Source organism: Embiotoca jacksoni, unplaced genomic scaffold (assembly GCF_022577435.1).
Source record: "Embiotoca jacksoni isolate LCO1_2020_lvr unplaced genomic scaffold, fEmbJac1.0.p SCAF_9, whole genome shotgun sequence".
Lineage (NCBI taxonomy): Eukaryota > Metazoa > Chordata > Actinopteri > Embiotocidae > Embiotoca > Embiotoca jacksoni.
This window is the reverse complement of record NW_027185447.1, coordinates 17,306,685-17,324,448: the sequence shown is the minus strand read 5'-3', so window position 1 is coordinate 17,324,448 and position 17,764 is coordinate 17,306,685. Positions and strand designations below refer to the sequence as shown.

General features: G+C 39.5%; 2 protein-coding genes across 4 annotated transcripts; both read right to left on the bottom strand.

The window, feature by feature from the left end:
• Positions 1-30: 30 nt before the first annotated feature.
• LOC138193044 (SAM pointed domain-containing Ets transcription factor-like) lies at positions 31-8,133 on the bottom strand. Of its 3 annotated transcripts, none has more exons than XR_011177849.1 (7): positions 7,944-8,133; positions 4,700-5,123; positions 3,160-3,357; positions 2,936-2,980; positions 2,265-2,402; positions 460-2,075; positions 31-337 (listed from the first exon to the last, which is right to left on the bottom strand). XR_011177849.1 is itself a non-coding variant. In XM_069140819.1 (6 exons), exons 2-6 carry the CDS (start codon positions 5,112-5,114, stop codon positions 1,897-1,899), a joined length of 975 nt encoding a protein of 324 aa, XP_068996920.1. In that variant the 5' UTR covers positions 5,115-5,123; positions 7,944-8,133; the 3' UTR covers positions 31-1,896. The 3 variants fall into 3 exon arrangements, 1 of the variants encoding a protein (XP_068996920.1); XR_011177850.1 differs by having other exon boundaries at positions 31-319; XM_069140819.1 differs by having other exon boundaries at positions 31-2,075.
• Positions 8,134-9,487: 1,354 nt separating this feature from the next.
• LOC138193156 (protein ILRUN-like) lies at positions 9,488-16,820 on the bottom strand. Its single transcript, XM_069141012.1, has 5 exons — positions 16,568-16,820; positions 14,750-14,904; positions 14,437-14,634; positions 12,609-12,934; positions 9,488-11,550 (listed from the first exon to the last, which is right to left on the bottom strand). The coding sequence occupies exons 1-5, from the start codon at positions 16,723-16,725 to the stop codon at positions 11,515-11,517; spliced, it is 873 nt and encodes a 290-aa protein (XP_068997113.1). The 5' UTR covers positions 16,726-16,820; the 3' UTR covers positions 9,488-11,514.
• Positions 16,821-17,764: the final 944 nt, after the last annotated feature.

Below are 17,764 nucleotides of genomic sequence, written 5' to 3'. Positions count from 1 at the left end.
AACACAATACTAATGTTTTAACTTAGAATGAGTTCAGAAATCAATATTTGGTGGAATAACCTTTATTTACAATCACAGCTTTCATGCATCTTGGCATGCTCTTTCACATTGCTGTTGGGTGACTTTATGACACTCCTGGCGCAAAAAATTCAAGCAGCTCGGCTTTGTTTGATGGCTTGTCCATCTTCCTCCTGATCACATTCCAGAGGTTTTCAATAGGATTCAGGTCTGGAGATTGGGCTGGCCATGACAGGGTCCTGATCTGGTGGTCCTTCATCCACACCTTCACTGACCTGGCTGTGTGGCATGGAGCATCGTCCTGATGGAAAAAACACTCCTTAAGAGTTGGGGAACGTTGTCAGAGCAGAAAGAAGCAAGTTTTCTTCCAGGACAACTTTGTACTTGGCTTGATTCATGCGTCCTTCACAGACAAATGAAATGTAATGTAATGTAACAAACCTGCCCGATTCCAGCCTTGCTGAAGCCCCCAGATCATCACCGACCCTCCACCAAATTTCACAGTAGGTGCGAGACACTGTGGCTTGTAGGCCTCTCCAGGTCTCCGTCTAACCATGAGACGACCAGGTGTTGGGCAAAGCTGAAAATTGGACTCATCAGAGAAGATGACCTTACTCCTGTCCTCCATGGTCCAATCCTCATGGTCTTTTGCAAACCTCAGCCTGGCTCTTCTTTGGACTTCAGCCGCCCCTAGGAGCCTGTTTCTAACCGTCCTCGCCGTGCACTTCACCCCAGCTGCCGTTTGCCATTCTTTTTGAAGGTCACTTGATGTCATCCTACGGTTGTTGAGTGACATTCGAATGAGTTGGCGGTCTTCCCGGTGAGTGGAGAGTCGTTTTCGTCCTCTGCCGGTCTGTAGCTTCGTTGTCCCTGACGTCTGCTGCTTGACCTCGTTCTTATGAACCGCCGTCTTCGAAATTTTAAGGATGGAAGCAACCTGACGCTCACTGTGTCCCTGTGCCAGTAAAACCAGAATTGAACCCTTCTTTTCCTCACTCAAAACATTTCTTTTTTAACTCTTTTGGCATGGTCAATAGTCACTTCTTTTTTTTTTTTTTATTTATTTTATTCTAATTACTTTTGAGGTACTGCCATCCAGCTAGTCCTGTTGCAAAAGGATAGTGCTGACCACAGCACTGTTTTTTTTTTGTTTTTTTTATACTTTTCTTAATTAAATAAGATTTGGTTCAGGTGATCACCTAATCAGTACCTCATTAAGTAGAATCAGGTGTGCCTGTATTGGAATTCAACAGACACTGGAGTGGAATGGCTGCCATACACGTAGAGATGCTGATTTAAGAAAAATTTGTAGTGGTCATTTTTTTTTTTTCCCCCCAGAGCTGTATATATAGCTAGTGGCCAAGCGCCAGTTAGCCCAAACACTGGAAACCGCTGGCCTGGCTCTGCCCAAAGGTAACAACACCCACCTGCCAGCACCTCTAAAGTCACTAAAAGTCATTTTGTCAAATTTAATTGCAAAAACGATCATTTCCTATTTTCCAAGGAGTTGTTTCCATGGTTTCCAGCATAGCTAAGAAAAGCTAACCAGCTTGCAAAGTGTTCTCCTCATTTCTCAGAAATAATGAGGTTAAGCATCCCTCCTAAAGTTTGAAAATATTTTCCAGTTAGAAAACAAGTATATATCTTTTCGAAAGACCAAACATCACACCGAAAAGCGATGTCAAACATTAGTGCGAAAGCCAAACAGTTGGAGGAAATTGTGATCGGCAGGAGTGCATGTTAGGCAGTCTTTACAGTTGAAAAGAAACATCTTGTACGATCAGTGGGATGAGCTTTAGAGTTCTTGGCTTTTCTAGTGTATGTCCAGCATATCTTTCATTCCTCCTCAGTTAATTCTCCTCTGGCTGATCCTCTTCATCATACGGGGTTGACAAACTGGTAAACCAGTCTGCGGGATACTTCAGGTTTTCGGATAATGCCCTTCTTGTAGTACTGCCGTATCGAGCGGCTCAGTTTGTCATAGTTCATTGCCGGGCGGTTCTTCCTGATGCCCCATAATCTGGCCACGTGGGCTGTGTCTTCAATTTTGAAAATTCCTTTTAACAGAAGAAAGAAAATGTCGTCGGTGTGAGTTCTGATGTCCGTACCAAAAACATGTGATTTCAGTAGGAGTATTGTTACTGAAATTGTACTTAAGTGGAATTACAGGTGCAAAAACCAATGCCTGAACATTTTGGGTAAAAATCCTTTACCGATTACATTTAAACGGTTCCTTGACTCCTCACCTTTCTCTTTGTTGAGCCAGCGGATGCATCGGCTGTAGTTATGGGGCTTGAGGAGCAGGTCTCTGAGGAACTGCCACAGGTGGATGGGCTGGTTGGAATAATTACACATCACATCTGACCAGGAATCCTCATCAGTTTCTAACATACGAGAAAGACACATAATCCGCACATCACATTTGTAATTACATTATGCGTCTTTACTCTTCACTTTGCTTCACCTGAGCATTTGATTTAGTGAAGTTAGTTATTATGGAGTTATATTATTACATCGCAAAACTAACGTCATTTTTCACAGCTGAAAACTCAAGAATATTTTCTCTGTGAAATCTGAGAAAGACTCAAACATTACAATTTAAAGATTGTTTACTGGCGTTGAAAATGTTGTCAACGTCGAAATGCTCGAATGTTAAACCTGAGGAACCATCTGCAGGCAACAGGTAAATTCATGTACAGCAGTAAAATGAAGTACCTCCTCCCCTAACATCTTATTTACGCGTTCAAGATGTGACACAAATAATCAAATGCATCAAGTTGTATTACTTTGATAAAGTAATTGCAATAGCCACAAGACTTTCAATACTTTTAACAGTTTATTAGCTCAAGTTAAAGGCAGATAAAAAGCTTTACTATATATTTGTTTGTGTGTGTGTACAAATCCGGGGTAAATTTACCAGATTTGCTGTCTTCAGTTGGGCAGTTCTCCTTCATTGTTGCAGCTAAACGGAAAAGAAAAACAAACAATCATGTAGCAGATTTGACCACACAAAATACCTTCGTATTGTAACTTAAAACCAAGTCTTTAAATTTACTCTGCAGCCCTGCATTTGAAATCAGCTATTCCTACTTTGTTATTAACAGAGTTGACGTTTCTTTTTCGTGTTTCTGTTGTTGTTACCTGATCTCCAGATGTCCAGATGGGCGTACAGGATGTCTCCAAACTGTGAAGAGCGTTGTCTGAAGTCTGCCTCGGTCATGGAGCACAGATCTTTTCCACTCAGCTGCTGAAACATAACGCTGACCTTTGGCAGCCTGTGCAGGTGCTCAGTCCACAGCAGCCACTTCTGAACATGCATACAGCTCCAACCCAAAGGATCTAAAGAAGAAAACATCATGAGACAAGGTACATTATTTGCTGATGATACTTGGTATTAAAACGATATTCCCACATTTCCCTCTAACTAAACGTACCACCTCTTAAATAGTCATTCTGTAAATGCATATGGGAGGTTAGATTATGACCTTTTGTTTTAGGACTGAAACTTTACTGTACAAAGCTTGTTTCGTAAAGCTAGGCGCGTAGAGCTTGAAAGAAGTCATGGAGGGAAGGTCAAACTACTGATTGCACTGGTTGCATTGTGGACATTAGTGTTTTTGGAATTTCATTCCTGGTAGGGACTAAAAATCTGGAAATCTCAGCTTCTGTTGCTCTAATTTGAATCATTCTTTTGTAATTATGTCATGTCAGTTTTCCATAATTATGTAAATAAAATACTAAAAGCTATTATTAGAACTAAACCTAAGAGGAATTATTTTGCAGTTTATGTCAGACTGACATAAATTATTTGACCGAGTAAACTGTTGTTAACTGTCATTAAACTGAAACGGGTTAAAAGGTATGTCATTTGTGGAAAAAAAAAAAAGTGACTTTGCAACCTATTAAGGTTAACAGATTGTCTCTCAAAAGATTTGATTTAGTGTTTACTGCAAGATTTTCCTTATCTAAGTTAATCACTATTCAGCTTTAGGAAACAGTTTGTAAAATGATTCTTCTGTGGCTGTAAGGATTGTATGTGAGTGATGTCCTGTTGTGCTTTGAAACAGACACTTTTAAACATTAAACCTTGTTTTCAGACTGTGGGTGTAGAGTTTGAAATTTGCAGGCATCTGCCAGGCAGTTTGGCTCCAACTGCACTGTGGGAAGTAGAGGCATTTCATTGAGCTTTATCCATTAAAGGAACAAAATGAATGTATATCTCAGTCTATGCTGTTTTTTTGTTTTTTTTTAAATGAATTACATTTTTTTCCCCCCATGTCTCTGCTTGTTGTGCAACTCAGTGCATAATGCATCACTAAACTGCTTACTCTTTTAAGTCATGACTATGATACTGCTTATGAACCTCCAGCATGTGTGTGTTCATTTAAGTGGAAGGTTGGTGGTAACAGAAAGCAAATAATCATGCACACAGCGAGTGATTTTTAAAGCTCTAGTCTAGATAAAGCCTCTGTTCATAAGAAGTGATGATAATCTTCTGTCAACAGAAAAGTTTGCACAAGGTGGGCAGTGGCTCAGAGGCTCACAAGATGTTACTGTGGATGTTGTCGTGAGGACTGACAAACAATTGGTGGCTTTTAATGGATTATTTTTATTAGACTACAACTTCTGCCAACACTATCTAAATATTTCCCTGTGATTAATTAGTTATTATCTGTCCTACCCGGTGCAATGTTGAGCAGCTTGCAGGCGGTGTCTACGTCTTTCAGCACCTCTTCCACTACCATAGTGTGGACCTGCTCCAGACAATGCTCCTCCACCGGACCCCCCATCTCAGAGGGTGGATGCTGGGCTTGGCTGAAAGCAGGTGGTCTCTCCGGTGTCCTGGAGGGAGGAGCAGCAGGAGCGCGGGCCTCTGTCATTCTCAGCACCCAGGGGTTCTCCTCAATTGCTATTCGGTCGTTGCAGGGGATGTAGACCCCTGGCCAGGTGAGCTCAGAGAGCCCCAACAAACTGCGCGGCGGTTTGGTGTCCTGTGCCTCGTCCAACCAGGCCACCCTGGTGTGAGTGTGGGGTTGACTGACGTAGAGAGGCGAGTGTGTGCTGCAGCCTGTGTGCTCGCAGGCTGGACTCCCCATACTCAGGTTCTTTTAACACGGGAAGAAAGAGAACACACTGTTTTTACAAAGTGCTGTATGTCATTCAGTGTCATAACAAATTTACACCCTACGTGACATTTCACGATAACATAGTCTTGTGAGACAGCACGGCATTGATGCGGCACTGACACCATACCCAAATGCTCAATATTTAAACAGTAATAATCCTAAAGTAAACTTGACGGTATTTTGAAAAAAGGAATCATTCATTCAAGTTTTGCTGACTGGAGCCTTTGTCTTTCCAACTGTTTGTGAATGTAATGGAGAACTCCAATGTGGTTTTAATCCAGAAAGAACTATTTAAAGATAATCAGGTCAAAAGGTGAAAGTCTGACCTTTCTTCAAATTGTTTTTAATTTCATTCAACATATCAGAATCCATTATATTCCACCTGTTGGATCATAAATACAGATAAGAGAAAGTAAGATCAAACTCTTGTTTGAATCTCGAACTCTCAGTCAAATGAACGTGTTTGTTAATTGTACTGTTATAAGAGTTGTTTGGCTTCTGCCATAAAGTACAGCTGCCATTGCGTTCTGAAAATATGAAGTACATCAGGTTGTCAGGATGGGCCAAAGATGGGATACATATGCTGTGTGTGCTATTACCTCTCTCAGAGGTATTTATCTATCGTATCTAAAAAAAAAAAAATACCATTTTGCTACTCCAAAAAAATGTATTTAGTTTTTTTTCATTAAAACGTAGGAAAATGTACCTCACACTTAATACTGTAAACCAGCACTTACTTTTTTTTTTGACACCAGGAACATAAGATTTCACAGATGTGTGCATGTAGCCCTCATAGTGTTAAAACTTTGGTGATAGAACTTACAGGTTTTGACTTACGAGTAGAAGTTTGAGAAGTGCGCCAAATGAAGCTGGTGCCGTCACCATGGCAACCCTGACTGGCGCTAGCAACACCCAGCTGATGGACATTTGACAGCTTCTCTGCTTTCTGTGCTGTTTACGTACATTTTACTGGCATCTCTGTCACACTACATACTACACACATGTACTTGCACACAGTTCAACAATTTTCTCTGGAAATACTGGTTTAGTGCAATTTTAGTCAAAAGTCACGTTCTAACTGACTTGACACACACACATTTGAGCAGCTGTCCCTTTTTTTTTTTAGGACATTGCATTGACTTCCATTCATTGTGGACAACCCAACTTATACTGAAACCCCCACCTTAACCACAACCAATACATGCCAAGCTCTCACCTTAACCTCCATTCACAACTTTGGTCCTGATGAGGACTACTGGTCCTGGCAATGTTGGGTTTTTTTTAAACCAGAGAAACTCCCAATTAGGTAACAAAGACACATGCGCATGCGTTTACACCCAGATCATTCTGATTGGCTTATTTTTAAGTAACCTACAGGGCTTCTATCTCTGATTGGTGGGTTACTGTTGCGTTATATTTGGCAGTCAGGAGTTGGTTTGGATGCTTAGATCATCTGCTCATATTTTGAGCAACTAGTTGTAAAGTGGGATTGCTGTGATATTCATAGTGAATTTCTATGGTTGATTCTGCATATTCATTATAAAGTGGACTGTACATACGGATTTACAGTACCAGGCAAAGGTGACCTCAAATTTAATATATTTTGTCCCTATGTGTTTGTTATGACTGCCAATACATTACATGCTTCAACTATTTCAGGTTTAAATGAATACTACTTCTTTGTGTGTATATCTCAGACTCACAATTACTGATGAACACAAACATGTAGTCTCCAGCTTGTGAAGCAGCAGTGAAGTTTTATTTTACGAAGCCGAAACAGCAAACAGAAGTATATTTTTTAATTTAGGCTATATTTTACGATGATTATTGCCAATAAATGTCTCTTCTTCTTAATGAGGTGCATTATTAACTACTTATTCTATTATATAGTGGCAACAAATCAACAGAAAACAAATCAAAACACAATTTTCCAATATTAATGAAATTAATCATCAACTAAAATGTCATGATTGTGATAGCCTTATTCTTGCTAAGGAATTCAATTAGGTTCAAATTGGTATTTATATATTTGTACTTTTTTTTTTTTTTTAATATTGTGTGCACCTTTTTTGTGTTTCTTTGCTGCTGTGACAACTAAATTTCTCCACTGTGGGATTAATAAAGTCCAAGTCTAATACTCCAATAATATAATATATCATTATGATATATTGATATGATTAGTTTTCCTGTTGCTCATCATGCATACTGGTTCTTTTGTTGTAGGATGTTCTTCACATGAAATATTTGATTTGTCTGAGTAGGTAAAGCACAGGTGTTCCTAATAACATAAACAACATGTGTTTATTGTGTTGCACTACAGTAAGTGGCAGTGAGTCAGCATGCACAATAACACCCAGAAACATAAGCAGCCCAATGGGTCTTAGAAAGTGATTGTCTTAGTAAGAAAAGAGCAGAATCACAGATGGTGAGTTTTATACCAAAAAGACCAAGTGGAAGATATCTACTTGCCTTGTCTAACTTCAATAACTAAAGCTGCGTACTAACACTGGATACAATTCTGAATGGGTTTTTATTTGGAAGAAGGGCTATAGATTTCATCCCCCATCATGTATGCTTATTCAGAAGGTATCTTTTATAGGCCAGTATGAACTGAGGGAATGATCACAGCAAGGTAATATATGTTTCAGTGTTCATGTGTGCACCTGACTATTGTTTTAAAAGCTGACTTGACAAATATTTAACTCGTTCTTTGAGCTAACTTGCGATGCCCAATCTAGTGTGGTAAAAGTTTAGTACTTGTAGTAGTTATTTAAGCCTTATTGTGAACTGCAGTCTTACCTTGTCAGTGCTGTGAATGTCAGTGTAGTCTCCACTGCTGAGGCTTCTTCTCAGCTCTGTCTGGTTCTTCTCTGTGGATGTCCGTCAACGTCCTCGGGAGGCTGTAGCTCTGCTACCCTCAGGTGAGGATGTGCTGTATGTAGTTTTTATCCCCTGCCTGGCACTCTGTATCCCTTATATCCGCTCCGACGCCTCGTCTTCCGACTCCTGTTCTGAGTAACAACTCTTAGACCTATTTGGGACACAGTGCTTTTGTGACATATCATTTCTGATACATTGAAAGAAGGTGTGTCCCAATGAGGGAGGTTGCTCCAAGTGCCTTCTCAATAATGACTCGGGGCAGTATCCACATGGAGAGCTCCTTCAGTAAATAAACCTGGTGACAGCCTGGGGAGATCCTCCGAACGCACCTGTAGAGAATGACGGTTTTTAAGGATAATAGTCCAATTTTTGTGAGCAGTACACACAATACTAACTTTATCTGATCTAACGCACCAAGGTGATCGTGTCAAAATTCACCAGTCCGTGTGTGAGCGGTGGCAAATAATTCTGGGGAAACTTAAATTACACCTGACTAACACTCACTGTCAACTTATTCCACTGTTTGCTATAGTAGCTGGTTTTCATGGTCTGAGACATCTTTCGTCATCAAGCATCCACAGGGCATTTTGAAGACCAATGGCTAAGTTCGGTTAAAATTCATTTTGAGAGGTCGATAAGTATTACTGAAAAAGCTGAATAACTGGTACAAAGAGAGTTTGAGTTATGGAGAAGAGCAAGTGAGAGTGTGTAAATGTTTGTTTAAACTAAACTAATGTTTGTGCGCTTGTGCTGCGATGTTCCGAGGAACTGCTTGCTTGTGTATCCACCCAATTCTCTTCAAAGGCCTACCGCGAAATTGTATAATTACAGTGCTCACAACCTATGCAATAAGTTTGGGTGAAGTTGAAAATGTGCCTCAGAGTCTACATCAAAATACTGAAGCTTTTGAAGGTTGAACCGTCTCAGTGAATCATTCAGCAGCATCAACTGCGCTACCTTCAATGTTTTTACATTCAACCCGAGCAAATGACAAATGAGAGTTTGTCCCTCAGGCAGTTGGTTGTGCAGGCTGCTGCTGGACAGCCGTTGACGGACACGGCAGACGGGACGGGGCATCATCGAGGGGCTGCATGCGTTTGTCCAGTAAAGCTCTAGGCCAACGTGCAACATGACACCTCCCTGAAGTGTAAAAAGAGAAAAACTTCATCTGATGAGTCGGCTGCGAATCAACTGGCCCGAGTGTTTACTCCTCATATTATCTAAAGAGCTGTTCTTATCGTTTATTTTGAGGCCGACACTCGTGACCTTGTAGCTCCCTTTTCAACGTGTCAAGGTTTTATAAAAACGAATGTTAAGTGTAAAAAAAACACACAAAAAACACAAGATCTGGTAAAAAAAAAAATAATAATAATCTGAGCAAAATCATGATTTAAAATCTGGTACCAGTTTCAGACCTGAAATCTGCGAGTGAAAGCTGCTGCAAAAACACAACGTCCAAGATCTTAGTTTTCAGTGATAATTTAATCATACAAACATTCATCAAACATACAGGAAATAAGCTTTCATCTGTTTGCACTTTCTCACTCACATGAAATGTTTCTGTTGTATGAGTCTAATGCCAACTGATTCATTCTGCAATCTGGCCAGTGGAAACTTCGGAGATATTACACGAAGATCAGAGCACATGACGCGCTTGATGAACTGACATTGACAGGAACTACCTCTGACGACAGGGAGAAACATTTATCATTCAGGTTATTGACAGACGATGAACAGTTCTATGAAAGAGCAAGAGCCCAGGGATCCTTGTGACAAGGTGTGTTTTCGGCTGGTATCGTCATGTTGTTGAGGCTCAGCACCCCTGGGGCTAACAGTTAGTGCCTTTAATGAAAAGGTGTGTTTACCTGACGATGGGGTCGAACACTGGCTGTGGATGACAGATAAAAATCACAGAGCTGATGACCCCTTTAGGACCTAACTGAGAAGAAAAGTACAAACAGGCCTTGTCAAGGAGGTTACATTACTCAGTGCATAGATAAGCCAACTAGTAAATAAATATGCAGTGACAATTCTTCAGGATATGATTCTGTCATTTCATTGGAAATCATGTTTTTTGTTTTTGTTTTTTTTTAAACATGATTAAATGTTAAATGGGAACATTTGTAGATTTGAATATTGAACTTCCCAAGCACGATTTTAACAAGAGATAGCACAATGCAGAACAATAATTACACCGATAAAACTGCCATTTCAAAGCAAATATATAATGTATATAATTTGGGTAAATTAATATATTTCCAAAAACATTATCGTCTTCTACATTCAGCAAATACATTCAACTTAATATGTTGAAAACAAATTCAATTCTGCTTTAAATTGAAAAAAAAAAAAAAAAAAAAAAAGTGAAGTCAGGTCTTTACTGCTGTTTATATGGCTTAAATTTAGTGCAAGCAACTAAAACTCAATCTTAAATCCAGACAATGATGGGAGACAATTTACCAATGATGAATATTCTGGTCGTATTACTTCTATATTTCACATATGTGTATTCGTGACATCTTATTAATGTATGAGAAGTGACCTTCACTGTCTCGGAGGACTCTTTGATCTCTCGTGCCAATGACTTGGTTTCAGAAACCTCTTGCTTGCTTCCATTTACAGTATGTAGCTCTGATGTATGTATGTAGGTAGCATCCAGAAAGCAGAGGTAATTTGTTCTGTGGAAGAAAGGATGACCAATACTAACACAAATCCTAGGAGATGCAGCGTACTCAAGACTTCTGTTTCTCAGATCTCATCTTCCTCTCGTTATTGACGGCTGACTCCCTCCAGTGGAACAAAGTTGCACAGCTTCTAAAATTGCAGGTACTATGAAAGCATAGAAAGTATTGCCTGTATTGCGTGAACCATGTGGAAAAACACAGGTAAAGCCTTTTAAAGAGCTCTGGAAAATGTTGCTTCTTTCAGATTTAAAAAGTCAAAAATGGTGTTTCAGGGCTGCCCACATTATTAGACTTAGTAATAGAGAGAACCATAGGGTCCACGAACCCAATCGATATACCAAGACTTTGAGAGAAACTGGAGAATCAGTTGGCAAAATAAATGGCTTTTCCTCCAAAGTCTCTTGTTAGGTTTTCACACACACATCTACACAAAAAGTTCACAAACACACACTCCTGTCATCGCTATTTCCTGTGCACTCTGACAACTAAAAAAAAAAAAGAAAAGAAATCTGAAAAATGAAAGAAAAAAAGTTATCACTCAAAAGACTCAGCACTCATTTTTTTAACTTAGCATTCACACGTGCATACAGTGGGTGCGGGATGTTGGTTGAGCTGCACGTCAGGAGCGTTGGCCTCTGGTTTCTCAAAGTGTATCTGGACTTTGCATAAAGTGTTTTTGAATCTCCACACTTTTCACCAGCTACCGATAAAGCCTCGTTTTTTTTTTTTGTTTTTTTTTTTCTTATGGGTGTGACAGACTCCAGAGGTACGGTTCAGTGCTGCATCACTGTGACAAGTCCCATCATTTAAGAGTGCCCAAAAGGATAGGGCTCCTGTATACCCTGTAGAAAAGAAAAAAGAAAATCACAGTGAGGCTGCAAGACGCGAAGGACATTCATGAAAAACAAATCTAGATAAAGAGAGGAAACGTGTACATTTTCACTGTGTTCAGACCTTTCATGTAGAGCCACAATGTTGGCTGTAGAGCTAAAGCAATTAGCTAATTCGTTGATTAGTCAATTGAGGCTACTGAACAACTATTTTGATATATATATTTACATAAAATTCGAAGCAAAAATGCCCGTTCAATAATTCTACGGTCCAGCTTCTCCAATGTGAAGATTTGCTGCTTTCTTTGTCCCAAGTAAAAGCAATCCTGATACTTTTGGGGTTTACACTGTTGCCTGCATAAAACAAGCAATCTGAGGATGCCACCTTGGGTTTTTGGGTAAATTTATCTGCCAAACAATTGATCAATTAATCAAGAAAATAACTTTTAGGTAACACTGGCTAGTTGTTTGATCCAATACAAATGTTTTGTTCTTATTTTTTTTCCTTTAAAATCAGACAACAAAAACCTGTAGGAAAACATAAACATAGACTTAGACCATCTAATATTGACCAATGAGTTAGCATTGCTGATAAACTGCATCTTGTTTCATAATAAAAGCTGCCAGGTGCCCAACGACTGTAAGTCATTTCCTGCATCGGAACATCCGATGTGTTTAAATTAGTTGAGAATGCTAACTTAGTTGCTAAATTATAGCTTAGCTTTGTACATTTGAGGTGTTTTTTTTTTATTTTATTTTTTTTAGCCATGCTGTCAGCATAGCTCTTGTCAGTATGATTACTACCGCCAACTGGGATATTACTGTTTGATGGACTCGTATGAAATATTGTGTGGACCGGGCAAACATTGCACCTGCTTAACGTCGTCATTTTAGCATGCTAACTTTTTTTTATATCTACTGGAGCTCCAACGACTGCTCTCAGAACAGCCTCGCGGAGCTTGCTGATGTTTCTGTAGACTTTGGGTTTGTTTGCAGGAGGATCAGCGTGATGAGCTTTAACCCCAATTCAGGGGTACGGAAAAATCTCTTTGCGGTTTGACATATCTTACCTGGTTATAAGAGACTACTGATAGATTGCTTTGTAGACTGTTTGCTACTAGATCCATAGAGTTGTGTGAAAGTCCATTCTGATCTTGCTGCAGCTGGTTTGGGTTTCCCTGCCAATGTTCCTCTGCCATTCTGTGGCCGCTGTCATCGCAGAGGCTGTTGTTGTTGCTGTTGGGGCACTTGCTCTTCTCTGGCGAGGCGAAGGGGTTGTAGTCTCCTTCCAGGCTGCGGTGAGGTTGGGTGTTGAACTCGGCTTGGAAAGAGGAGAGCTGCTGCGTGACGCCGAGGAGGCCTCCGACCTCCACACTCAGGATCACCCAAATTACATCTGACGAGACAAAACAAACATTCAAATATAGAGCCACGAACACTATCGTACAGAGTGAGAGCTGATATTATATAACCATCTAAAACAGGGGATGATACCTAATACCCACAAATGAAATATGGACCATACATTGATGGTATACCGAAAAGATCGAACGGGCTCCCGATCCGCAGCTCTCCTCTTGCTCTGAACGTTACGATGAAACTAACGGTGTCAGGTGACGAGTTATCGCTAATATTCCTAAATGAAATATTTAAGCCAAGTATGAGTTTTAATTGAGTATCCCTCTGCTGCTTAATCTATAAGTGTGCATGTCTTGAGGGACTTTCTTTTGGGACATAAATCAATGAAATGAATGACTCTTAATTTAATTTTCATGTTTTAATTGAATGACCCTTCACTGTTAAAATGGTCTGACTGCAGTAAATGCATAAAAAAAAAAAATGATCCAGCACTTTATCTTCATTAGTGACTGTTGCCCTCTACTGATAAATTCTGTATTTTGCTCTACCAGCAGCTTAGTTTGAAACAAATGATCATCTACGAGGAAAAAAAATGGGAGAGACAAGAATCATTACATGATTATCAGTGCGTATGAAAAGATGGAAGGTTTTGCAGCCGCCTAGGCGCTGACCAAACAAGTGGTATTACATAGCATATACAGCATAGACAAGCAATTTTTGAGGACCTTTTTTTTTTTTTTTTTCATACAAATCAAGGTAACATAGACTGCAAAACACCTTGAGGCAAATTTTCCATTTGTGACATAAGAGTAGATAAAGAAAATTGACTTGAATTGTGTTGGAAAAATTACTCAAGAGGCTTGGTTCAAAATCAAACATATCGGACATTTATTCTTGCAAGAAGGAGCAACTACACGCGCCCTCAAAGAGAGGTGTCCAGCAGAGCTCTCAGATCTCCTCCGTAGGGCAGCTTTTATACAGTGTGACAAACAGTTGACAGTCACCCCCCATTCCCTTTGTATCTGCTTTCGTATGGTGATACTGAGTTGGTTGTAGGTCACAAGATAAGGACACAGGGGAGTCGTCAATTAGATGCGGAAAGTAAAACGATAAAGGAATCACTTGCAAATAAGAGAGAAAACACAAGAGACTTTTCGGAGCCTGCTGGACAAATCTTTTTTTTTTTTTTCCATCAAATTGATTCTTTTCTTTTTTTCTTTTTTTTAAAAAAAACAACCTCAGTGACATCTTCAAATAGCTTCACTTGTCAGCCCAAAAGTCCAAAGCCCAAAGATATTCCATTAATAATGTTTTAAAACAGCAGCGGAAAAGCAAATCTAAACCAATTTGAAAAGCTGGAACTTGCAAATGTTTTTTGTTTTTTTTGTTGTTGTTGTGAAAAAAGTCACTGTAATAAATAAATGCTTTTTTCTGCCAATCTACCAGATTTATCGACTTATCATAGCAGTCTCCTCTTTAGCTTATCTATTGAAAAGCAACAATTCCCATTCGTTTTTGCTGTGAAATTTCGGTCCTCACCTCCATAGTAAAGTCCCGTAGCGGTGCACATTCTCCACTGGCCCTGGTACATGCCGGGAGCCACAGGGCTCTGCATCTGCACACTAACGTCAGTCATTTCCTGGGGGTCTAGCGAACGCACAATCACCATGTTTACGTGGCCAAACTGATCTCCTCCAACATACTTCAGACAAACCCCAGGAGGCCACAACTCTGCACCTGGAAGACACACAAGACAACTATGCTGACCTCACGTGACATGTGATTATTTTTCATCACGAGGTGTGGTGTCAGCTCTGTAAGCTTTCAGTTATTACTATTCCAGCTGACTTACCCGTGTTCTGTATCCTCCAGGTCTTTGTGAAAGGCGTGTCAGGTGGAACTGATTCTCCTTCACCGATTGTTACATCCTTGACAAGAGACATGCATGGTGCACTAATGTTGGGACTCTCAAAGTCATAGTAGGCTCCGATGGCTGCCTGCAAATTCCTGGGACGGAAAAAAAAAAAAAGAAGAAGAAGCGGAAATCCAGTTAATGAGCACAGATCTAAATTTGGGCACGGCACATTTATGTAGATGAGACCTCAACAGCAGTTTGCACAGATGTTAATGAAATTAGGATAAAAAAAAAAATGGGATCATCCAAGCCTCTGTTCCGCATGTGTGAACTTTATTTCACCATTTAAATTAAGATAAAATATGTTTTTGTTAGTGTTGAGGTCTTTCATAAATCAATGGGTTGGCGAAAAGGGTCTTTTATAATTTCCTAAAGCCTAAAGTGATATCTTCAGATTGCTTATTGTGTCTAACCAACAGTAAAAAAACAAAAAAAACAAAGATGTTCTATTAACAATCACATAAAACAAAGACAACAAATGTTAACTATTTCCATGCGTCATTGAAATTTTTATTACATATTAAAAAAAAATAAAAAATAAAAATAAAAATCTTGTTTTTGTCTTTGTTAAAATGGCGACTATTCATTTAGCTTTAAAGGTGTGGATGAAAGACAAATTCAGACTGGGTGCTTCCCGTGACACGCAGGTCATCCATAAACCAGCAGGTTTTTTTTAATTTTTATTTTTAGAAGGCCCGTTGCAGAGCGGCGGCATCACGTGACTCTACTACAGCCTGCACTCCCACCGGACATTGCTTCTGTGATCTTCCACAGACCTGCATTAACTGGCTTAATGCTGCATATGCGCAGAGAAATATATATTTTAGGGACGATTTCAGATCCCAAACACATTCATTTTCATTTTCACTTGGGGGGAGGAGGGGCATTTGCACTGCCCTATGTTTCATTTTCAAAATACTCCGCCGGAAGTTAGACTTTGAAGATAAAAAATAAATAAATAAATAAAAAATTCCAATACAGCTGCAGTTTTGTCAAACGTACAATAACATTTAGTGCACGCAGAGTGAGGTAAAGATTATACAACCGCTGGATGAGCTTTGAGCTACAGTACGTCAAACGCTATGTTAATAGGTTACGTAATAAACTTCCCTTAACTGTGGTTGTAGTCAACAGCAAGCAGTTGACGTTTTATCATCTTGTTACAATAATCGCGAATACCTAACAACGTTTCTCGTGAAGCTCAACACGATAACCTGTTAACAGAGTGGGTAAAAATCAAAATCAAAATCAAAATCAAAAACCTAAACACGTATCGGTTCAGTTCAGGTTGAGCTACAGTACCTCGCTTTTCAGTATAAAAGTGCGACCGCGGAAAAACAATCAAATAAATCATTAATATTGATTTTTTTTTTTTTTTTTTTTTTTTTTTAAATAAAAAAAAAATGCCACACCTGCTTCGGTACTAACTTGAGAGTAAACAACAATTTATTTGTCTCGGGAGCTTCTTTCTTTCTTCTTCCCCCCTGATATACGAACCCTGGTGCTCTCCGCTGTGCAATCAAAAGTCACACCGACTAGCTGGTTACGTTACTACAACGTCGTTAACCGTCATTGTTCCCACGCTAACACAGACGCGATCATTTCTGTTGTCGCAATACACAATAACACCTTTCGATTATGTTCTTCTCCATTTCACCTCACCTCCCTCCAACGAATTATCTCTGTACTGTACTGCAGCGTAGAGAGCTATTATTTAACCCGCACAGCAAGGCCGAGACGAGTCCCCGAGCTCACCAGTTGGTCATGTCCAGAAAGAAGGCGCATCCAGCCGGGTTTAGCTGAAACCCGAGGAGCCTCTGAAATTCCGATATTAGAATATCTTTGTCTGTTGTGCCCATGCAGCTGAATTTCTGCATGAGCTCCTGGTCCAGGTCCAGGTCCATGCCCTCCATTGCGGATTCACCCGGGTAGACACGGGAGGGGGGCTTCGCTCCTAATTTAGTCCGAGGCCTCGACTTGTCATAACAAACTCAATAACAGGGCCGAGTGCGCATGTCACATGATTGAATCCCGTCCCGTGCCTCTTGTAGCCTGCAGTGTGCGCCCGCGGCCTGTAGTGGGCGCTCACAGTCCTGGTAGCGGAAAAGAAAAATATAAACTCTAATTTTACACCAGGTGTGTACATTAGTGGTAAATATGTAATTAATTGTCTTAATATAATATGACATCAATGTCATAATTCCTGTTGTTCTGGGTTTTGTACCCTCATGGTTGAAACGCACTTATTGTAAGTCGCTTTGGATAAAAGCGTCAGCTAAATGAAATGTAATGTAATGTAATAAAATAAATAATACAGTTTATTTTCTAAATATGAATGTAATATTGTGAAGATGGTAATAAAAACATGCCATATTTAGTCATGTAAATTCAATGTTATTTCTTTGTTAGTGTGTTTTTACATAGGGAAATGAGCAATGGTAATATGCTTGTTAAGTGTGTTTTGATTACATGGCCAAATTAACCTAGGTTTGGCTGGCAAAATGTTTTCCTTTGGGCTGGTAAACAGTCACACATTTTGTAGAGGCACAGAAACAAATTGGTGCTATTAAAACACTTTGCTCCAGGTTTACTACACAGCCTGCCCTCTATACAAATATAGCTCGAATTGAGCTGAATTTTCTGAACATTTTCTAAAATCATCACTTCTACCGTACAGTAAGGTGTAGAATAGGCTGTCCTGGAGAATACGTTTAACATTTTACAGTAAGTAAGGAAAAGGTGAAAACAAAAACAAAAATTCCTCTTTGCTGCTCGGTTGTTAAACTGCTTGAATAGAAGGGAGCCATTATTTGAATTACTAGTAACACTTTTCATTTTCTTGTCAAAAAAACCTCTGCTTTTGTTCTTGGATATTAAAATGAATACACATAATGATAATAACTACCTGTATATATTATATATTTTTTTGTATCATTATTATTATTATTATTT